Source organism: Astyanax mexicanus, chromosome 24 (genome assembly GCF_023375975.1).
Source record: "Astyanax mexicanus isolate ESR-SI-001 chromosome 24, AstMex3_surface, whole genome shotgun sequence".
Classification (NCBI taxonomy): Eukaryota; Metazoa; Chordata; class Actinopteri; order Characiformes; family Acestrorhamphidae; genus Astyanax; species Astyanax mexicanus.
In genome coordinates this window covers 20662574-20686929 of record NC_064431.1, presented here as the reverse complement: position 1 = coordinate 20686929, position 24356 = coordinate 20662574, and the positions used below count along the sequence as shown (strand labels likewise).

The 24356-nt window shown below is 39.7% G+C and overlaps 1 protein-coding gene across 2 annotated transcripts in view; it reads left to right on the top strand.

The window, feature by feature from the left end:
• foxp4 (forkhead box P4) overlaps window positions 1-24356 on the top strand; it is a 226470-nt gene that overhangs the window by 137404 nt on the left and 64710 nt on the right. For both annotated transcript variants that reach the window (XM_022682717.2, XM_049472009.1), the window contains exons 4-5: window positions 1831-1953; window positions 14897-14986. In XM_022682717.2, coding sequence (XP_022538438.2) covers window positions 1831-1953; window positions 14897-14986 — 213 coding nt within the window. The remainder of the gene's footprint in view (window positions 1-1830; window positions 1954-14896; window positions 14987-24356) is intronic.

The following is a 24356-nucleotide window of genomic DNA, read 5'->3' as shown; positions in this document are numbered from 1 at the left end:
CCAAGTACCCGTCCTTTTTTCCAAACACCACTGTAATGATGGTGGCTGGTTGATGGACAGAGAAGCTAGATGGTTGGCAGTTTGTCAAATTGACCACCCTCTCAGTCTCTTAGTCATACAACAAGGCTCATCCTCTTAAAGTCTTTGAGTGTCTAAAGTAGCATCTGAGATCCTTCAGAGGTGGGTAAATAGGGTAAACATTTTTCAACACTCTCTCTTGTGTGGCAGGATTCAGTGTTTAATCAGACTGAACTCCTACTTGTCTTGGCTTACTATGCTGCCCCCTTCAGTTCTGGAGGAAAAGAAAAGAGTAAAGCTGCAGTAGCCTTGGTTACTTTTGGTACTTTGGTACTTTTTTAAGGTCTTTGTACCGAAGTATCGCTACTCATGGCATCGCTAGCATGTACTGTATATTATGGGGATTGTAATTCGCCCTCATATTTCTGTCTTCAAGCAGCCTCTGCCGGTAAATAGCTTCATTTTTATTGAGCAGTTGCCGAGACGTGATCGGTTATGGCCCTTGAGCAGTAAATAGCGAAATAAATGGGACACCACGGAGCAGCTAAGCTGCTCTATGTGTGTGTGTGTGTGTGAATGTCTCAGTTTGTGCTGTGTAGTGAATGATGCTGCTGCTGCTGCTGGCATTCGAGGAAGTGGTTCACACAGCCTGCGGTGGTGGAAAGCTCCCAGCCCGTCCGCTAACTAAAAGCTGCCCATAGACTCCCATAGTGTGGCCAGGTCCGCAGGCTTGTAGCGGTCAGTCGGCACGAGCGCGTCTAGGTCTCGGCGGGATTCCTGCCTGTAGGGCCCTTTTCCCAATTACCTTTCCCAAGAACCTCAGCTTCATACGTACATGCCTTTCTTTCTGTTTCTTTCTCTTTTTCTCGCTCTCGCTCGCTCAGTCTTTTTTTTCTCTCTCTCTCTCTTTATTTGCAATAAGATAAGCATCACTCCTCTCGTTTTAACGCCTCGCTGTCATCGGGCAAATTGCGCTCTCTTTTCCAGACTGTTGCAAGCCATTTCCTGCCGATAAGGATCTTATCAGATTGTTTGTTATTTTTGCCAAAGACTCGATTCTCTAGATAGCTCATCATAATAATATGTTTATTGAAGTAGTTCAGCTCAGATAAGACTTCACAGCAGAGGGAAAATTTGATCGGGGTGATATATGTGCGTTGTTTTATTTTATTTTCCCTCTTTTTTTTCTCCTTTCTCTTCTTTTGGAACAACGGCCAGGTTTATTACAATGGCGGCAGTGTGCCGCTCTGTTGTGTCAACAGTGCAGTTTGTAGTGTTGTGTACGCTTGAGGAATGGCATGCTTGGCGTTTGTTTTAAGAAACAGCATTCCATTTAGATGTCAGAATGGAGTATGGAGGTGTAAATAGGGCTGAACATGGGGCGTATCATATGATAATACCATATATCATCAACCACATAACCATTTATAGTAGAAAGACTGCTTTATACTAACCTGTGTTGAAATAAACTTGTATAAATGCCTCTGTAGACTTGAGTCTTACCATTTTACAGTGTTCTAAAAGTGTCCTTGAGGGGGTTTAGTGAGTCACCAGTTCAAACTGTAGGCTATATTACTGTGGTACAGTTAAACAGGCCCATATACTGGTTTACCCAACGGCACACTTGTCCAAGTTTCCAGTAAGTCTTAAGTTCAGATCCTGGCAGTACTGCGGGCAAAATAGTGGCTGCATAGTGGCTGATTATGTCTGCGATATTTAACCAACAAAAAAATTAAAACAGCACCTAAACCACAGCTCACCAGTTACACCGGTTTCCTGACCCTTTTCTCTGTTTCTGCTCTGTTTGCCCAGGTTCCAGTGTCCATGGCCATGATGACCCCCCAGATGATCACTCCTCAGCAGATGCAGCAGATCCTGTCGCCTCCACAGCTGCAGGCTCTGCTCCAACAGCAACAGGCCCTGATGCTGCAACAGGTAACATTCACACAATATATATACCCTTTCATTCAACTACTTTATGTTGCAACCATTGCTTTGCGGCAGACGCAGATTCCATTTCCTTCATTTCCACATCTTCAGAGAGTTCTTTGCCATGAGATGCCATGTTAAGCATCATGTTAACAGCCTTCCTCCCTAGTTAGACCTGAAATCTTGTAACTTCTAACGAGTCACATGACACGAAAGGTGGGACAGCAACACAATTGGGCACAGTCTAAACAATCTGTTCATCACTGTGAGTTGTGCTCACTTGTGTTGCCAGCTATTTATTTAGACATTGATTTCCTTAATCAGCACTCTACTCTATCTCAAAAGTTAATTTATTTCAGTAATTCATTTCAAAATGTGGAACTCATATATTATATATCATATATCATATCATATATTGAGCATATTTTTTATTGTTGATGATTGTTGAGGCTTACAGCCAATAAAAACCCCAAAATCAGTGTCACAGAAAATTAAAACATTAGAAAAAACTAGCTGGTACTTTTGACAGTGTGGGCAGTGTGCCAAGTCCTGCTGGAAAATGAAAACTGATTGTGGAAACTTCACTCTAGACCTTAAGAAGTTTGGACTGTGTGCCTTGATTTCCAAATTAAATGCAAAATTTACTGATGGTCAGTGATGGTTTGGAGAGTCATGTCATCTACTGGTGTTTATCCACTGTCCAAGGTCAGTTCCGGGTTTACCGGAAAATCTTACAGCACTTCATGCTTCCCTCTGTGGAAAAAAAAACCTTTATGGAGATACAGATTTCATTTTCCAGCAGGATTTGGCACACTGCCCACACTGCCAAAAGTACCAATTGGTCTTAGTATAGTATTCTAATTTTCTGAGACACTCATTTTTGGGTTTTCATTGGTATATAATATATGATTCACATTTTGAACTGAACTTCCCAATGGTAATCTTTTTTTTTTGAGATGCACTAGTATATCCAGAAAGCGAAGGAGCTAGAACGTTGGTAGAGCTAGACAGAAAGAAAGAAAGAAAGAAAGAGGGAGTGTGGCAGCCCCAAGCTGTCTATGGCCGGTGGCGTTCAAACATGTAAAAGCACGAGCCAAAGGAGGCGTCGCCGAAGCTCATAAACACTGCATATAAAAGTGCGGTTCCACAGCGCATCAAAGCCGTCAGAGCTACAGTACCATCCTGTATGTGTGTGTAAGGATGCAATCAACCTGTGCCATGTTTCAGCAGCTCCGCCACATTCCCCCCTCCACCCCCACAACCCTCATACCTCCACCCTCCGCAACATAAACTCAGCATTTAAGAGGAACAGCACCTAAAATATAACTACTCTATAACACGCATGCGATCTATACAAGCCCGGGGAACAGCGGTGGTACTGAGGAGTATCGGTTTTTCAGGACTTCCCTCTCACATCTGAGCGCTGAGCTGGCACAGTGCCAGCCACTGAACTGAACGCAGAGCGAAAGAGTGCGTGATGTGAGTGAATAAAGCTGCTTCGTTCACTACTGAGTCTCCATTAATACGGGTTTGAGCACTAAATGCTAAAATACAACTTTTAAATCGAGCTCTCTTGGCAGATATATGTGTGTGTGTGATCATCGACTTGCACAATATAGTATGATATGTCGTATGGAAAAGCATGCATAGTGAGGAAAGCCCCTTGAAAGTGATCATATTTATGATTATATACATTAACGTATATACAACAATTATATATAGCTCTGGAAATAATAAAGAGACCACTTCAGTTTCTGAATCAGTTTCTCTGGTTTTGCTCTTTATAGGTATATGATTGAGTGAAATTAACATTGTTGTTTTATTCTATAAACTACGGACAACATTTCTACCAAATTCCAAATAAAAAATCGTAATTTATAGCATTTATTTGCAGAACATAAAAAAATGGCCTCAAATAATTCAAAGAAAACAAGTTCATATTCATAAAGTTTTAATCTCTGTTGTTATGCATCTTGGCATGTTTTCCTCCACTAGTCTTACACACTGCTTTTGGATAGCTTTATGCCACTCCTGGGCAAAAATTCAAGCAGTTCATCTTTTTGTTCAGGTTTGATGGCTTGTGATCATTCATCTTCCTCTTGATTATACTGTATTCCAGGGGTTTTCAATTTTGTAAAATTAAAGAAACTCATCATTTTTAAATAAGTGGTCACTTATTTTTTTCTATAGCTGTACAACTATATAACACATATAACACAGCTTTTAGCTTCTGTACTTATTATATCTACATGTCCAGGCCTCTCTCTCTCTCTCTCTCTCTCTCGCTTTCTTTCGCTCACTTTCTCTCTGTTTACTGACTGCTAGGCCCATGCTCTCTCGCCCTATTGCTCGAGGGGCCGGGGTGTGGCCCCTGCATCGGCATGAAGAAACAAACACCTCTGTCTTTCACACGTCTCTCAAATATTTAACAGCTATTTCTCCCCAGACTCCTCCTCTCGACCTTCTAACCCTCCAGAAATTAGGTCATCCTCCTCCAGTGTATCTTTTTTTTTTATAAGTTTGACCATCACATTTACTGTATAAATATACATATATTAACATGTATATACATCTATAAACACACATCTGGAACATTTGCGCTGACCCACAGACACATACACCTACACCGCTGGTCAAAAGTTTTAGAACACAGTTTTTTTTTTCCCTTTATTTTTGCCATTTAAGCTCTTCTTGTCCAATTAATAACTGGAAATCAAGTGTAAATATGTTTTGCAGTAAACTTTCAGGGACTACTTTATAAAATCTTTGTCTGTGGTAACGGAGTGCTGGAACTGATCATGTTACTGGACTTTCTACTGCAGCATTTACACACTTACACACAGCACATTCATACTTTCATCATAATAACTAGAAAAAGACACATAGAACTCCACAATTATTAAAGGTGTAAGTCTTTTCTTTAGAGAAATGACAAATTAAGCCTTTCCTACACCTTCAAAAGACTCATGTCTGGCTGACCCACATGGCAACGCCAGCCTTTAGAACATCATAACATTGGATTAAGTCTTAGTTTCAGCAGTGAAAAGAAGAATTAGAGGTCTGACAGTTGAAGAAGTGCAGTAATAAAGTCATTGCTAAGATGAAAAAATAAAAAATTAACTAAACAATAGGGATGTTCTAAAACTTTTGACCGGTAGTGTATATCCACTCACATATCAAAAGTCTGAAACTATATTAATAAATGTGTTATCTCAGAGGATGGCCTAGAAAATTATCATGTGTGTACCAACTTATTATTACCATCCACAGTGGACAGCGCTGTGATAATGGTGGTAATGATGGCGACCGGCGACTTCTGGCTAAAATTGTCCAGTGTCCTTGGGACTTGATTCAATACTTGGGACTTGAGTTCTGTCCCAAGACTTTTTTTAAGGCATGTGAGAGTGTATGATTAAATCAGTAGGGGAATAAAGAGTGATGGGGGGGTTGAAGGGGGGTTGAAGGGGGGCTGTTCCACATTAAACAACTGAATAGCAGAAGTTGTGGGATGAGCAGAAAAAGACAGTGGATTTAATCATCAGCTGAGGAGGAGGAGGAGGAGGAGAAAGAGGAGGAGGAGGAAGGTCGCTTCAGGCGAATCCAAATTGTGTCGAGAAGATCTGACAAATTTATCAGGACGGAAAAACGCTCTCGTTCGCAGAAATCAAAATTCAGCGCTTTATTAAACGGCACTCGTAGAACGTTCTCTCTTTTTTTCTCTCTCTCTCTCTCTCTCTCTCTCTCTCTTCGCCTCGTTTTTTTTTTATTTTTTTAACGAGGTACGTGAACGAGGAAGCGCCGCTCATGGTGCGTTTTACCTCTCCAGTAAAAGGCAGTGCTGTTTAACCAGCTGTTCCACTTTGCTGAGACACTCCCCCCCCCACCCACACATGCACACACTTACTTTCACTATATGTCCAAAAGTTTGTGGACACAACTGTATATAAGAAATCAGATCATTTTTGGTTACGTCAACATTGCCCATTGCATATACAGCTCTGAAAAAAAATAAGAGACCACTTAAAAATGATGAGTTTCTTTGATTTTACCAAATTAAAAAACCTCTGGAATATAATCAAGAGGAAGATGCATGATCACAAGCCATCAAACCAAACTGAACTGCTTGAATTTTTGCACCAGTAGTGAAGGCATAAAGTTATCCAAAAGCAGTGTGTAAGACTGGAGGAGAACACGCCAAGATGCTTGAAAACCATGTAATTAAAAAACAGGGTTATTTCACCAAATATTGTTTTCTGAACTCTTATAAATATATATATATATATATATATATATATATATATATATATATATATATATATATATATATATATATATATATATATATATAAACTTGTTTTCTTCACATTATCTAAGGTCTGGAAGCGCTGCGTCTTTTTTGTTGTTTTGGTACATTAATTTGGTACATTAGTACATCATCAACGTATAAGTTGCATCCATTGTAACCTTTTGACACAGATGTGAGACTAGTACAGATGTGCCCAAACACACACATATTTAGCTTGCTTAGTCCTTGAGGAAAAGAACGAAGAGCTGTACAGTTGCCAATAGAATAGGACCATCTGAAGCACAGATAAAATGCCTAATAATGCTAGGTATGGTAGCTATGCTAGCTAGAGGGTTATAAAGCTGTTCGCACAGCACTGAAGGGTGGAGATGTGGAATGGGTGTTGGATTGTTATATGTTGAATGCTATCAAATCCTCATAGCAATCGTAGATAATAGACCTACAGTTACTGTATGTTATTCTCACATTTTAAACATTTCGATATTTTGATTAAAAAGGTAAATTGAACAATAAATGAAAAGGGCAGATATTGCCACATTTTTGGCCATGTATTCTGTATTCTCATTACAGTCAGTATAGAGAGAGAAAGAGAGAGACAGAAAAGCGAAAGGGGAGGGAAATATTGCCTTTTCTATTTTTCTATCTACTGTGAATAGCCATATACACATAATTATACATACTGTGTATATGCACACATATATTTGTGTGTGTGTGTGTGTATGTATGTATGAATGTGTATGTGTGTGTGTGTGCTAATGCATGCACGAGTTAACCTTTACATCTACCCCCACCCTTAATTACAGCCCAGCTGATCTATATTTTTCTTTTTTTTTCCGCCACTCTCCCTGCTATTAAAGAAAGCCAAGGTCACAATAATGGGAATCTTAAGGTGAATGCCTTCTAAAGGCAGTGTGGTTAACAGTGAAAAGGGGTCCAGTGAATCAAATCATTAAAAAAAACCCTTAATTATCCTTTTAATTATTCCCCCAACCGTTGGGCTCCACGCAGGCATGAATTAAGAGGGTAATGAGCGGGTGAGTGGGCGCAGGGCTGGCCCCGGCGGCAGCCGAGCGCGGATCCAACGGCAGCTTCGCCCGGAGAAAGGGCCGACATATTGGATCGGACGCGGCTCCGGTGCGTTAAATAGAGTTTTGCCACTGGCCGCACGGTTGGCTGAGTCCTTAGTTGAAATGGCCTGGGCCTGGTGAAGCAGGTAACTGGCCTTTAGAGTCCTACAAAGCGGCGGTACAGTGGAAAGTGATGGTGTGTCGTGCGCATTTGTTCGTATTTGTCCAGCGCTAAAGTGTAGTCTTCAACAGCTTTCATTATTTTTAGTGCACACCTGCACTGACCCACAGAATGCAGTAACCAGAAAGCAGGAAGCAACTGTTTGTAACTTTACCAGGAATACATGGAATCATAGAAGGTTAATATTACCATCCACAGTGGATAGATTCTACATTCACATTCCCCACAAGCATATCCTGCAGATTTGTAAAGTCACTGCAAGTCTTGATGCAGTTGACTGTTGTCAGGGTTTTAGTCAGTCAGTGGCGCACCTGTATTTCCTGTCGTCAGCATAGAAACATGCCAGATATTTAACTGAACACACCTTACTTCCAGACAACCCACCCATCGATGGATAGTTTAGATATATTCCTAAACTCTAATGCTATTTTAATGGTACGGGTCACAGGGCATGAAAATAGACTGTTGACAAGGTGTAAGGGAGCAATGAGCATCGCGACGCACCTTGCGCAGGGTGTTCAATAGGGTCCTAAGAGTCTTATCCCAAGAGTGTAAATCAGTAAAGATGCAGTAAAGTTGATAATATCGTGTAATACATTATGATTTATCTGTGCTGCTATTATTACTATATAGATTTATTGTTAATTTATTAATATAAGGATACTATGTATGAAAACATTACTGGAAATTAGAGTTACTTAGAGTGACGAGAGCCTGTTAACATAAACAAGGTGGCATGATGACTTTTCATTAACATGTATTCATGTAATCATGATAGGCCTACTGACACCGAAAGATACGAAGAAAACTGTAGATATATGACAGACTACTTTACTTGAAGTTTTTGATTAAAGTCTGTGGAGTAGTATATAATATACACTGACATGCCAAATGTATGTAAAGAAAAGGTATCATCGTGTCCCATCATTTTTGTCACATCCCATAGAAGCTAAAGAATGCTGCACTGACTTGTGGGAGATATAGGGATATAGGTGAAGGCTCCTACATTAAATCTTTGCATTGTTTGTTTGCATGGACAGTTCTAACCAGCTACCTCTGGTTTTGATTATTATGTTAACCTATCCTTGCCATGATTTTCACTATCCACTGTTTAAGTCCAGCCTAGGCACTTTCACCAGCTTTTCCATGCTGGAGGAGGATACCGTGGCACTAATTATATGGAAAATAAAGCAAACTGCATGGCAGAAAAGTCACTTCAATTACATGAATGATGGATGCAAGACATACAATGATTCAAATCTATTGACCAGCTTTTTCTTTGCCTTTTTTTTTTGACGTTTTTTTGCTTTGGACTTACAGTATTAGTCAAATCAGATTGCCCAACGAACGCCCTTGTAAAGCCTGAGGGGAGGTTTGTTCTTTAAAACTTAACAAGACAGGGAAGCAACGAATGATGAAGGAAAAATAAACGTAAGGGTTTTTGCTGTCTCCTGCATAGACGCCGTGTCTGAGCTTTATGGCCTGGACTTCCTGGCCAAGCCCTTTTCTGCAGGCCAGTTGGCCCTACGATTAGTCCTGCTGTCAGAAAAACGTGATGAGTGAACACCATTGTAGTTGGCTGTGCTTTCCTTAAGTGATGCATTAACAATGATGGAGGCCGTGAGTAAGCAAATTTTTTTTTAAAAAGAAAAAGAAAAAAGGCAGTCAGCTCTTTCCAACCTGAGATGGAGGTCTAACTTTGGAAAAACAAACCATGGTACAAGAAAAAAACCTCTAGATGCATCTAAATACTACTTCAGTTCTCATCCACGGACTAAACCGCAGATAACCTGACCACCAGCTTCATGTACAGTCCTGTAAAAGCAGGACTTAATGAGCCCATGGTTACACTAGCCCAACGGCTACGCTAGCCCTCTTCCTCTTCTTGTTACTGGTGTTCCCAGGTTCCAGCCAGTGGTCTCCAGTGTCTGAGGGGCTCCCTTGTTGTTTTTCTTCTCTCCTCCGGTTGACACACACTTCCGTGTCGGACAGGTCATCCATGCGAGGTGGAGATCCTAATCTAAATGGGGCTTCCTGGGTAAATTAATAATCTGGAAGGAAAACAAACAGCGGTGGGCTCTGCTGCGGTCACTGTGGTTTGAGGGAAGTGGCGCAGTGGGAGATTTGGAAGGACAGTAGAGCCAGGGCAAGGCAAAATATACTGTAGAAAAAAAATATTAAAACTACAAAAAAAATACTTAACATCGCAGAATAAAGTTTTTATATACAGTATATACAGCTCCGGAAAAAAATAAGACCACTTAAAAATGATGAGTTTCTTCGATTTTTACCAAATTGAAAACATCTGGAATATAATCAAGAGGAAGATGGATGATCACAAGCCATCAAACCAAGCTGAACTGCTTGGATTCTTTTTGCACCAGGAGGGGTCTCATTAAGTTATCCAAAAGCAGTGTGTAAGACTGGTGGAGGAGAACATTGCATTATTATTATTTTTGGTTTATTTCAGCCATTTCTCATTTCCTGCTCTAAATGACAATATTTTTATTTGAAATTTGGGAGGAATGTATTACATATGTATAACATATTATTAACATGTGTAATACTAATGAAGAGTTCAGAAATCAAAATTAGATGGAGGAACCCTTACTTTTTAATCACATCTTTCATTTCATGTTTTCTTGGCATACTCTCACCTCCACCAGCCTTACACACTGCTTTTGAGTGACTTTATGCTACTCTTTATGCAAAGATTCAAGAAGTTTATCATTATCATTGTTCTTCAATGATGGGACATGTTTTTACTTTAACTTTGTAATATTTCATCCAATTGACAGGTTTTTGATAGCTTTGATGTTATGACTAGTTATGATTAGTATAGATATGTGGATGTCAGTTTTTTTAAAGGTTCATTTTTATCGTTTAAATGCATCTTTTTTTTTTTCTTTCTGAAAATAAAAATTGATGACATCAGTTAACCTGTTTGGCCAAGCCTCTCTTTGGCGGCGCTTTCCTTGGCTTTATTAATAAATAACATGCAGAAAAGAACAGGCTTATTTTCATTGGCGCGTGTTCACTTTTACAGCCTGTGTATTTACCTTCCATTGTTCAAAAGAATGAAATGAATGAGACACACTCTTTATTTTGCAATGCCTCGCCCCCCTCCCTCCCAACTCTCTCTCTCTATCTCTCACTCTCTCTCTCTCTCTTTCTATCTCTCTCTCTCTCTTTCTCAAATACACCCGTGCATGCACGCCGGCACGCACTCGTACCCAGTCGTCTCCCCAAGGCTGTAATCTGTGTGGCGAGGTGTGTCGCTCTGAAGTGTTTGGCGGCGATAAGACACACACACGGCGCTGTTTACCTGTGTACAAAGATCGCGGCTCGTTCAGCTGAGCCTGAAATCAGTAACCAGCGTGTAAACACACTCTCTCTCTCTCGCGCGTTCTTTATTAACCCGCCTCCTCCTGTCCCCCGGGGCAAACACTCCGACTCGCTTCTCAGAAACTAGGTGGCGGAGTGTATGCTACACAGATTATTACCTGTAGGCCTTTGTGTACGTGTGTGTGTGTGTGTACGAGGTCACTGAAAGGTAAAGCCTGATAATTATACTGTATATGAGTGACACTGTTTGTAGCTAAACAGCATGACTACATTGTTACTGTTAACAGCTGAGTAATACACAGCTGTTCTGATACACCAATTAAAAAACATGCATCATCAAAAATATATAGTTTTGCCAAGAAGAAAATCAAAGTTGAAAATTGGTATTTGGTAAGAAGGTAGAAGAAATAAATGCTACCTAGAACAATAGATAATTAAAAGTTACATCATTTAACCCTCCTGTTATGTTCCGGGTCAATTTTAAAGTTTGAAGATCTAGGAAAAATAGTTAAAAGTATTTTTACCATTTAGCACATGCTAAAACACTAAACTTGTGGTAAAAATGTTTTGCCTGAACATGTGCGTGGCCGGCAACAGCTTATTTGCATAAAAGTGACAGAGCCCTTAAACGGCTCGTTCTGAAAGGAAGTGAAACTGGCAGGAATAGAGCTGGTGAGACATGTAAAGCTCATAGACATATTCTAACTTGTGTAAGAGCAGATATAATATGTACCCTTTAATGTATTTAAACTCTAAAGTGATAAAGCAGAATAAACTATATTTAATACCCTTCATTTTGGAAGAAATGGTTGAAAAAATAATTTTGATACTTTTCAGATACTGTCTTCATTCCCTTCTTTTAATATATAAGCGCTAATCCATAAGCTTAAGCTATTAGTGTTATCACATTATTAAAGCTACTCAGGAATTATGGGTATAAACTTGAAACTGCAATATTAGGCTCCATTATACCCATTAAAGACCCGTACTCCAGCGGTTCCCCCACTACGTTCCTCCAGTTCTCCATCAAACATCGATAAACTTAACTGCCATGTCCACCCATTTACACTGATCTCAGACCAGTTCAACCCCAAGGCAGGTCCCACACGACCTCAGGCCATCTTCGACAGGAACAGTGGCCTCAGATCAGCTTTAAAGGCGGCTCATCTCGATGCTCTCTCAGGACAGGTGCTGCAGTCGAGTCGCTCATAAATAAAGACGCCTGTCTGAGTGTTGTCAGGTGTGCCACGTCCGGAGATGATTTACTGATGGTCTCTAAACGCCCCCTCGCCAGGTGCTTCTTCTCCACTTTTAACGAAAAAACACTGAAAAAAAAGAACAGCATGTTTTTAAGGTGGAAACTTTTCGCCCCTTAAGCGAGTAGCGAACCTGTTTTATCATGTCCTTATTTCGGACTGGGTGTTGTACCCTGCCACTCAAAAAGTATATTAAAAAATACCTTTCTGTTGGTAATAAAGCTTAGCCATATGGAAGCATATATATATATATATATATATATATATATATATATATATATATATATATATATATATATATACATATATATGTATATATAGACAACATTTCTCCCAAATTCCAAATAAAATTATTGTCATTTAAAGCATTTATTTGCAGAAAATGAGAGATGCAGAGCTTTCAGATCTCATATAGTGCAAAAAAAAAAAAAGAACAAGTTCATATTCATAAAGTTTTAAGAGTTCAGAAATCAACATTTTTTTCATTGCATTTTTTCTCCTCCACCAGTCTTACACACTGCTTTTGGATAACTTTATGCCACTCACTCCTGGTGCAAGCATTCAAGCACTTCAGCTTGGTTTGATGGCTTGTGATCATCCATCTTCCTCTTGATTATATTCCAGAGGTTTTCAATTTGCTAAAATAAAATAATCTCATCCTTTTTAAGATGTCACTGAAATTTAGACCCAACACATAATAAAAGTCATAAGGTAAAAACAAAAAATCAAATATGTCACAATCTATTTATTTTAGTAGAGATTTACAGTTATGACATTGACACATTTCAAACTATCAAAAAAAGAATTATGTATTTTTACAGGACATAAAATCTCATAATAATGTGATGCTTTGAATAGGTCTATGGTCTATACAAAACATATTTGTGTTAGCTTGTGCTAAATTGCAAAACACAAGCAAAACAAGCTAGTTAACGCTTAACTGTGAGAGAAGCATGACTAAAACTCATTATTTGAAAGTACTTACATGTTCCTCACAGATACAGATCCCTCCTTCAGACAAAGTCTACTGACTACACCTGCTGTGTATTGTCTAAAGCTCTCAATCAAAAAGACTGGAAATGGTGTATATAGGAGCAGTCCAGACCCAAGTGAAAATACAAAAGCATGCAAACAAGGGAGTTTTGCATAATATGTTCTCTTTATTTACAAAATCTGAAGTACAACATCTTAATGACATTTAACAGCGGTATTATTTTTCAGAAATTTAAGATTTTAAGGATAGTTTGTCAAAACATTACATACTGTAATAAATTAATATTTAAGTTATAGTTACATGTAAATGTCATTCTTACAATATGTCTCACAAAAAAAATCCATAAAAAAATCAATATGGTTGCTCCCAGTTGGCAAAATGCCAAAGATTTAAAACTCAAATAAATAAAAAATAAAAGTGTTTAATTTAATCAAATGCGGCTTAACCTTAGTTTAGCAGTCTTTGGAGGCTTACGGAAGCACTATACGGACCCATTACAGCCCACTTCATCACCAGCACTGATTGGTTCACATCACCTGTTATCCTGGCTTGTGGAGGTGTGGACGTTCTGCATGCTGCAGCTGTAGCCTTCCTATTAATCGTGTGTTATTGTGTCGGTCCGGAGGCTTCCATTAGTCCTGGACTCATCCTCCTCAAGAGCACCAGCGCTGTTCAAGATCACCCACGCCCACATGCTGCTTCTGATTGGCTCTCCAGTTGCGAGCCTTGAGTTTGCGCTAGCACAAAAGGGGAGGTGAAAGGGAAACAGGATGGTGGGCTTTTGTTGAAGCAAGTGTTTGAGGGAAGTGTGCGATGCGAACGAGCTGCCAGCCTTTCTTTAAAGGTCTCGGCCTTGCTGAACTTGCTGGGCTCGGGTTTTTGTTGCGCTCAATTTCACTAAAGTACCGCAATACAATACATGAATATCGTCACTGTCCAATGAAAAACACTTATCTCCAAAACAGCAACTTTACAGGAGGGAGAAAAAACCTTGTAAACTTTCAATGGAAGTCAATGTAAAAAGAGTTTATTTCAGGACATTTTGGAGCATTTCTATTGGTCTGTTCATCAAGAAATTTTGGTGCAGTGTAAGGGAAAGTATGTCTGTTCAAATTATGTAATAAACTAAAAATCGACAAAAGTGGAGATAAGTGTTTTTCATAGGACAGCGACGATATGCTGTTCAGGGTTACTGCAAGATATTGCATTGTGCTGATGGTGATATTGTATATCAAAATATTTCAAAATACTTTTATTTCTATTTTTCTTTCCCATTTTCTCCCCAATTTACATGGCCAATTGCCCAATCCACTCATTAGGACTCACCCCTATCCTCTATCACTATTGATGCCCCAACACCAGGAGGGTAAAGACTAGCACATGCCTCCTCCGATACATGTGAAGTCACAGAGCCACTGTCTCTTTTTTGATTGAGTAGCAATCGAAATCACAGCGCTCTCGGAGAAAAAGCCCAATGACTCGGTTCTGATACACCAGCTCACAGACGCCTTGTGCTGAATGACATCACCCACCCAGAGAGGGCAAGGCCAACTGTGCTCTATCAGGGCTCCGGCAGCCGATGGCAAGCCACATAAACAGGATTCGAACCACCGGCAATCTAACGATCATAGTGGCAGTGCTTAGCCCCGATTTTTCTTTTTTTTTGTTGCAAGATTTCAAGAAGAAATTTTAGGTATTTGTAATTAACTATTGACTAACTGTCTCTCTCTCTTTCTTTCTTTCTTTCTCTCTTTCTCTCTCTTTCTCTCTCTCTCTCTCTCTTTCTCTCTCTCTCTCCAGCTGCAGGAGTACTACAAGAAACAGCAGGAGCAGCTGCATCTCCAGCTCCTCAGCCAGCAGCAGCAGCAGGCAGGGAAGCAGGCCAAAGAGGTGAGTGTACTCAAAAGTCCTTACAGGCAAGTCAGTTCCATCTGTTTGAATGGAGAAGAGAGGCCAAAATACTGGAAACCATTCGTCGAATTACCATTTCAGAAACATATTTTAATTCACTGATAAAATCGAATAGAAACTTCATGAAGAGTCTGTTGCATTTGACTCAATAAAGCCCAAAAAACTTCCCCAAAAAACTTGTTTTGGCTACTGCGCCTGCGCTCATCTCTGCTGCATGGGAGGAGCTTCCCACCATCAAACATAAAAAATCAATTCTGCTTTAAACACAATCTAATTGGCTCATTTTTGGGCTAAAAGGAAAGGGCTTTGTCCTTCAACAGGCAGTGTTTGATTTGTTACACTAAAACTGGAATTATATTAGATTCATTCTGATGAATAATATTCAAGATTAGGGATTTAAAAAAATATATAGGACACCCTAAAAGAATGTGTTGTCACCCAAAAAACAACATCTCCAAAATGTTAACTTTCCAGAAGAAGGAAGAAGAAGAAGAAGAAGAAGAAGAAAACAACCTTCTAAATGTTTAATGGAAGTCAATGTTGAAAACCTTAATAATTATTAAATATTATACATAAGCCTTTTTTTTTTTACTTTTCTATTAGATCATATATTTATACAGTTCGTCATAATTACAAGGTGGTTTATGTCAAAATGACACATAAGTCAACACCCGCATATTTTCTCGTAATGTTCATTTAAAAAAATATAAAAAATATATATATTTTATTTTTCACAGTAGCAATATGCTTTTCTGTGCTTTTCTGAATGATTTATTAGTTGACAAAATGTTAGTTGAAGTTACTCAAAGTCTAAAGGTAAATTGTGTAAATATATTGAGTTAAATACATTTCATAGTATTTTTATACTAGTTTACCTGTAGGTCTGTGTATTGTATGGAACCTGGCAATATAATATACAGTATGTCAGAATATTTGGGTTACAATTCAGTCGAATGTGATACAATACAAAGACAATATATTTCTATTGCTAACTATATATCATGCATATATATTAGGCACCAGTCAAATATGAAGATTACATTTATTTTTACTACATAATTTGAACACCCAAACTTTTTTAAAATATTGTGATGAATGAACCTATAGAATTTCACCAAAATGACCTGAAATAACATCTTTTTTACATTGACTTCTATTGAAAGTTAAAAAGGTTTTATCTTTTTCCTGTAAGGTTGTTGGTTTGAACGTTTGGAGACAGATAAAATAATTTTTTACTACATAATTTGAACACCCAAACTTCTCTTTACACTTTTTTTTTAATTTTGTGATGAATGAACCTATAGAATTTCATCAAAATGACCTCAAATAACCATTTTTTTACATTGACTTCCATTAGAAGATACAAAGGTTTTGTCTCTTGTCTCCTGTAAAGTTGAAGTTTAGATATTTGGACACGTTTTTCATTGAACAGCGATACAATCTACTGTAAAACAGCATTGGGAAACCATTCCATTACACCTACAGCTTTTATGAGCTTTCCTGACATCTCGTTCTAAGCCCATAGGCATTAATATGGACTTATTGAGTCAGCAGATTGCTTGAGTCTTTATATATATAAACATAAACAGTCAGAGTGAAAGAAGACTCCAGATTTACCACATCAAATCGAGCTTTTCCGTTTCATTATTTTTCCCCCCCCCCTCATCCGCTCGGTTGCATCTTGTGTACTCTGCGATCTGAGAGCTCAGCTTAAGACATCAAGGGAATATGGATTTTTATTTTTCCCCCGAAGACCCGCAGCCGTTTTCCAAACCTCACCGCGGGCTTCTCGCTAATACTCGTTAAGTATTAATTTACAAGTCGCCGCTTGCTAAGCCTGCTGGAAAATCCCTATTACGGATCTGCGGCGGCTGCGGAGAGCTGCTTTAATTGTGGGTGAAGGCGGCGTGGGAGGAGAGTGGTGCTGTGGGTAATGAAGGTGAGTGGATCAAGCCCGACTACAACAAAGGCCTGCCTGCAGCCTGCAGTCGAGCTGAGATCACCGCTAATCTGTTCCTCAAACCAAATCGCTAATTTCAACATCCAGGGTAGCTCTGGAGTCCACAATCCATGTCTGTACGTCTGTCTCTCTCGGTCTGTCCATCTATCTGTGTTTATATGTCTGACAGACAAATACACAGATACCTTCAGACTAGAACCTGGAGATACACTACTATATACTACTATATACAACTCTGGGGGGAAAAAAAATAAGAGACCATTTAAAAACCTCTCAAGCTGAACTGCTTGAAATTTTGCACCAGGACTGGTGGCATAAAGAACTCCAAAAGCAGTGTGTAAGACTGGTGGAGGAGAACGTGACAAGATGCATAAAAAACACTGTGATTAAAAACCACCAAGGGTTATTCCAACGTAATTGATTTCTGAACTCTTAAAACTTTATTCATACGAACAAATGCAAATAAATGCTCTAAATGACAACATTTTTTATTTGGAATTTATATTATGGAATATATATTATAGTAGCTATATACGCAGTATACTAGCAATGTATACAGTAGTCCTATATACATACAGTAGCACTCTTTACTGTATAGTAGCTCTATATACTGTATAGTACCTCTATATGCTGTATATTAGCACTGTATACTGTATTGTAGCTCTATATAAAGTAAAGTAGCTCTATATACAGGATAGTAGGCTTATATTCAGTTAAATAATAGCACTGTATACACTACAGTAGCCCAATAAACAGCCCTACATACAGCTCTATAAGCTAATATAATAGCACTGCATACTACTGTGCACTAGGAGTTTATACTATATAGTAGCATCGTGACTGTATATACTGTGTAGTGTAGGAGCAGAACGATATGAAGTATTGTAGCACTGTATACCATATAGTAGCACACTTACATTTGTTAAATATATTTTAAACACTTAAGTAATCAGACGTTTGAGCCTTTATAAGGTGTTTGTCATGAAATAAGTGCATTCAGTCAAATAAATATAATAATGTAGTGTAGTGTGTAAAACAGCAGAGCTGATAGAGAAGATAACAGTGGGAGTGTATGGTAAATTAAGCTCTGGAGTTAATGGCAGGATGAAGGATGGCAGTATGTGTGTGTGTGTGTGTGTGTTTGTGTGTGTGGAGAGGTGGGCCAGAGAGAAGAGGGATTAAGAGCTCTTAGATTCAGCCCAGACGGCATCGTGAAGGACAGAGCAAATGCGTGGCAAACACACAACAAGGTGCCTGAGATTCACAAACACACACACACACATATATGCACTCACACACACACACACACACACATATGCACTCACACACACACACATGCCAGCAGAGACATGTGTACATGCTGACACCTGAGCATGTTCTGTCGCCCACTCATGCACACAAACACTCACACACACTCCCTCTCATACATACACACATACAGAAACATGACCCGAGCTCAGCACACAGTACATGCAGGGGTTGGACAATGAAACTGAAACACCTGGTTTTAGACCACAATAATTTACAGTTCTGATGGAAACAGGTTGAGGTTTCAGACACCTTCCTCTTGCATCCACAGTTAATCCTGTTGGATGTGGTTGGTCCTTCTTGGTGGTATGCTGACATTACCCTGGATACTGTGGCTCTTGATACATCGCAAAGACTTGCTGTCTTGGTCACAGATGCGCCAGCAAGACGTGCACCAACAATTTGTCCTCTTTTGAACTCTGGTATGTTACCCGTAATGTTGTGTGCATTGTAATATTTTGAGCAAAACTGTGCTCTTACTCTGCTAATTAAACCTTCACACTCTTACTGGTGCAATGTGCAATTAATGAAGATTGGCCAACAGGCTGCTCCAATTTAGCCATGAAACCTCCCACACTAAAATGACAGTTTCATTGTCCAACCCCTGTACACTACATGGACTATATGGAAAGTATTGGGACACCTGCTCTCTGAAATACAGGAAATAAAAAATCAAAATTCAATGCTGAGGGGCTTCATTAACGCAGCATTCATTATTAGGGTGTCCACAAACTTTTGGACGTATAGTGTAAAAGTGTAGTAAAGGGTCATTTCTGGGGTATTGGGATGCACACTGTCGCGTGGAAAGATGTAGGTTACAAACTGGGCTGGCATTTGTTTGTGTGTGTGTGTGTTGTCAGTGTGTGTAGCGTGCCCCCTGGGGGGATAAGAGCAGTGTCCATGCTTGACTTAGCGAGAGGTGGTCAGGCGAGAGAGGGGGAACGAGTGGAAGTGTGGTTATTCTCTACCAAGCCTCTCCTGCAGCATTCATCCTTTATCCCTCTCTTTTTTTTTCATTTTTCACTCTCTCTGACTCAAGGCCAGGTGGGTTTCAGTACCTGCAGCATACTGATTTTTTTTATTTATCAAACAAACTTTAATATCAGGTAAAGAGAACCTGAGTAAATATATAAAAAAGTACAAAATAAAAGGAAAGAAACTGTCCAAACCCATTTAGCCTTGTGTGAAAAAGTGTTTGCCCCCTAAACCTAATAAATTGATTTTTTGGTCTACTCTTCTTTACAGAATTGTGTTAATTCAGCCACATTGGAGGATTTTTGAGATCACGCCACAGCATCGCAATCTGGCTTTGACTAGATCACTCCAAAACCTTTATTTTGTTTGTTTTTTAAGCCATTCAGAGGTGGACTTTGGAGTTTGTGTGCTTTGGGTCATTGTCCTGCTACAGAACCCAAGTACACCTGAGCTTGAGGTCACATACAGATTGTCTGGTAAACAGCAGCAAAGCAGCCCCAGACCATCTCACTACCACCACCATGTTTTACGTTCAGTATGATGTTCCGGAATTTCTGAAATGATATATTAGTTTTACGCCAGATGTAATGGGACACACACCTTCCAAAAAGTTCCACTTTTGTCACGTCAGTCTAAAGAATATTTACCCTGAAGTCTTGGGGAACTTTTGTCTGCTTTATTTTGTCAGACAGTTTCTATTTAAGTGATTTCTTAATTCTTAATTCTACAGCTTTATGGGGAGGCAAACACTTTCTCACAATGGGCTTTAATAAATAAAATCATCATTTAAAAATACCTTTTTATATTTACTCATGCTATCTTTGTCTGATATTAAAGTTTGTTTGGTAATGTATAAAATATCAGTATGATATAACAATAACAAATATTTGATATTAATTAAAAACACATTTCTCTCTTTAAAAAACTCCTCAAACTAGAACATTTTACAGCATTTAGGCTAAGTTTAGATCTCCGTTGTTTTGATTTCAAGGGGTCACCATGCTACCATTTTAATATATGGAAAAAATGAATGTAAGACGAATTTAAAAAAAAAAAAGGAAATTTGTTATAATAAAAAAAAATCTCTTCAACACTTGGGCACAACTCAAGCCTCAATGCAAGGATGCAACAAAAGATGCGACAAAGAAAAAAAGATGCGACAAGATAAGAAGAGAACAGAGGATGAGCGGCTGAGCGAAAAACAGCAATCAAAGTGACCTGCCGATGTCATCAGTGTCTGTTTGAAGTTCTGACAAGGGCAGGATTGAAAATGTATGGGAGGAGGCCTGGAGTTCGCCGGCGCCGATCGCGGTAAAGCGGTAAAGCGCGCTGTAATTGCTGTCCGCACCGCTGCTCGTCAGCACGGCGGCACGAGCGGGAGGTGAAAGATCGCCAGGCGTAGATTGAGGGAGAGAGAGAAAGGGAGAGACAGAAGAGAAAGAGAGAGACAGTTGCCACTCACGGTTGCGGGTGTTGTCGATTCTGGCATTTTAAACTTTTTCTTCTTCCCTCTGTTATTACGCTCTCTCTCTCTCTCTTGTTCTGTCTCTCTTGTTTCTCAGAGTGTGTGTGTGTGTGTGTGTGTGTGTGTGTGTGTGTGTACGCTTGACGGTCGGGCCTGTGGAGTCACCCCGGAGTCAGCCTAATGAAGTAGGCCTGTCATTCGTGGCTGGCATGCCCAAACTCTGTTTGATGTGCTCATAAATCAAGCTGACAGGCCTGTTCCTCCGCTAGCTTTAGCCACTCAAGTGCATCTAATGTAAACAGCGCGCAGACACAATGTGTTAAAGAACTTGAACCGTGTCCCAGGGGGCCGAGCGAGGAGAGAAAAGACCAGCGCAGACAGAGAGAGAGAGAGAGAGAGAGAGTGAAAGAGAGTGAGAAATGGACACAGGGAATAGGGGAGAATGGTGGATGGAGAACGGTGGGGCGGGGGGGGGGGGGGATGAAAAGTGGAAAAGGATAGACTGAACAGTCCAAGAAAAAAAAAAGAAGGAAGGAAATGAGGAGCTGAGGGGTTTTTTTTTCTGTTGTTTTTTTTTTTCTCGCTCTTTTTTTCTTCGTCCACTTGGACTCTGGTAGTTTAGTTTAGACTCTTTCGGTTCTTTCGCATCTTTTTCGGTATCTGTTTCTTGCTCATTTTGACATACTCTATTGGCCCAATCCCATTTTACTCCACATCTCTACCACTAAGCCCTATACCTCTGTTTTGAAGTGTAAATGCCATTCACATCTATGGTAATGCTAAGTAATATGTTTCATTTCGATAGCTAGCTAGCTATCAAGCTAGATTTTAATTAACACTGTTCTGTTATAATTATTACTATTATAACTGTAACACCAGATACGTTTGATCTCTTTGAACACTTTTTTAACCATATAGTGAGACTTGCTCATTCAGTCGTTTGTATTAGATTGTGGAGCACCATCTGTGAGGATTTGACTGCATTCCACCACAAAAGAGGATTAGTGAGGTCAGGAGGTCAGAATGTTAGATGATCAGCCTGTCCCCCACAATACCTTTGGCAACACTTTGCACATCTGTGTCAGCAATGAATTTAACATTCCTTAGTGTCCGGATTATATTGTTACCATTGTGTGATGTATAGTTTAAATGTTTATGGCTATTTCCTTCAAGAAAATCGTAGACATATCGCTATCGGTTTGTCTCATTAGCTGTAAAGCTTGCTATATTCTCTGTTCCACCTTAAATGGTGCAACTGACAGCAGAGACGGCATCATTTAAGGTGGAACGGAAAAATAAAATGCTCATTTTGGCTTAAATAAGCTCAATTGGCTCAATTTCTGCACCACCTGCCCTCTTTTTGAAGACATACAAAGTCTGGCAGGGTTACCTACAGGTTCTTAAAGGGTTGTCCCAATTCTTAAAGAGGAAAAGGGAAGTGTTAGTGTGTTACACTTGAAAACAAAGAAGTATAGGTACAAATTAGAAATGGAAGAAATTGGTTCTTAGTGTTTGTACAGCATTGTATCTCCTCAGCTCCTCAGAACTTTCTAGACTTAAAAGCTCTGGTCCGCCTCGATCCACTGCCAAGTGTTGAGTGCTAAGTGCTAGCGCTAGCCCCAGATCTGTTTCAGAAACAGTGCTTTAGCAGTTAGTACAGTAGGATTTTACAGCAGTGGTGGATTTCAGCCCTCGCTGCTGGAATTGACCCGGCTGGCCCGAGTTCCCCCCCCCCGGGACCGCCTGCCTGAGCAGCCCGAGATGGAGGAACTGTGCTGTTATTTATTTATTTTCCTTCTTTTTCTCCACCTCCTCCTCATCCTTTTTTTTCTGTATTTCTTCGCCCTGCACTCTCCTCTCTCCGGCTCTGTCTGTTATCTGGAAAGCGATAAGGCCCATCTCGCGTTTGGGGGAACATCAAAAAGCCGTCCCGCTGGAAAGCCGTTCAGGAAGGGGGACATTTATCACCGCGACACCGCCTGACGTTATCGGCACATGCCATGTAGTCTGCAGTGCTCACCCTTTACCCCTTACACACATATACACACACACATTTACACACAAAAACACACACACACACACACATATATATATACACACCCCTGGCCCAACTCCCCAAATCTGGACTTTTCCACCCTAGAGACGGATGGACTTTCATAGACTTTAAGAGTGTGTCTGCTAACAGCTAAACAGTTTTAGTTTTTGGGAACATTAGCTTTTGGTTTCTGAAGCCTTCTGGGAATGGATCGTTTTTGCTTGCCCTTTGGTTCCCCAGAAAAGTTTTCTTCTTTCCAGAAATAGAATAGAATAATCCCATTTGCTTGTGCGGTCAATAGTTCTGGGAACATGTCCTAATGTTCCTGTAACCTAAAAATGATTGAAATCTTTGAATGATTTGAATGATCTTGCAGTGACTTTCAGTTACTTACACACCTTATAGAGGATCATAAAGTTCTGAGAATGTTCTGAAAACTAAAATATGACATTACTCATATGGCGAAAACAGTCCGAGTGCTTGTTTTACATTTTCTTTCTCACGAAAAAAACAATAGTGCAGCGTTAGATTCTTCACACTTTTATTACTTATGATAATAAAAAGTGTGGTTTTTGCCAACATACTTTGTTATGCTATGTTTCCCCAGAAATTCCCATGAGGAACCAAAGTCTAACTTTATTGATCTTCCTTTGCTTTTGTTATTTGTTTACATGTTCAGCAATGCCCAGAGTTCAATGCACTGCACGCATGGAAAGGTCGCATTTACTTTAATTAATTAAAAATTATAAAAAGCAAACAAACAAACTAAACTCAATGGCGAATTTTATCTTGATGTCCTTCTGGAACAAATGGTTAACATTAAGGTTTTAATGGTTTAGGTGTTAACATAAGGTTTTGCGGAACAGCAATCCTTTTTCTTCTTCTATAGTTTGAGTGATTTGTTGAGTGATGATAGCCTATCTTAACGTTCGGTAATTGATCCAAAAAAAGGAGTGTATTCACACCGTTATCGAATCGGACCATGCTTCAGTTGATATAGGCAGAGTCCACCTCTTTTGACTGGACCAAATTTTGTTTCTTTATTCTGTACCATTGTTAGCAGTACCTGTTATTTGGGGTCCGTAAAAACTTGGTCTGAAGTCTAAAGGAAGGTCCAGATCAAACAAGCTAAGTGTGAAAGCCCTCTTAGTGTTAGTCTAAGAGTAAGGCAGTGAATTTGTCATAACATGCAACACACAGACACACACACACACACACACAAACCCCTTCCAGCCCTGGCCGAAGATCAGAGGTGTGTTTTTTTTTTCTTTTAAAAAGCAGGCCGCCCGTCTTCCTGCTGCTCCAGCCCTTATGTCATAGCTCTGATAACGAATGGGATAACTCTCTCTTTTCTTTTCTCCCCCCGTCCTCCCCGTCACTCCTTCCCTTCCTCCGGCCCTCCCTCTTTTTTTTGGGGGGGGGGGGGGGGGGCACACATCATAGATTAAACCTCATAAGTGTGCTACACACATTTTTAGTCCCTGTGGGGTTGGAGGGGATGGAAGTGGAGGGGTGGCTATAGGGAGGGTTTTTTTGGGGGTTACAGAGAGTTTGTGTAAATGTGTTTGTGTGTGTGTGTATGTGTGTATAAGTACGTGTGTGCTGG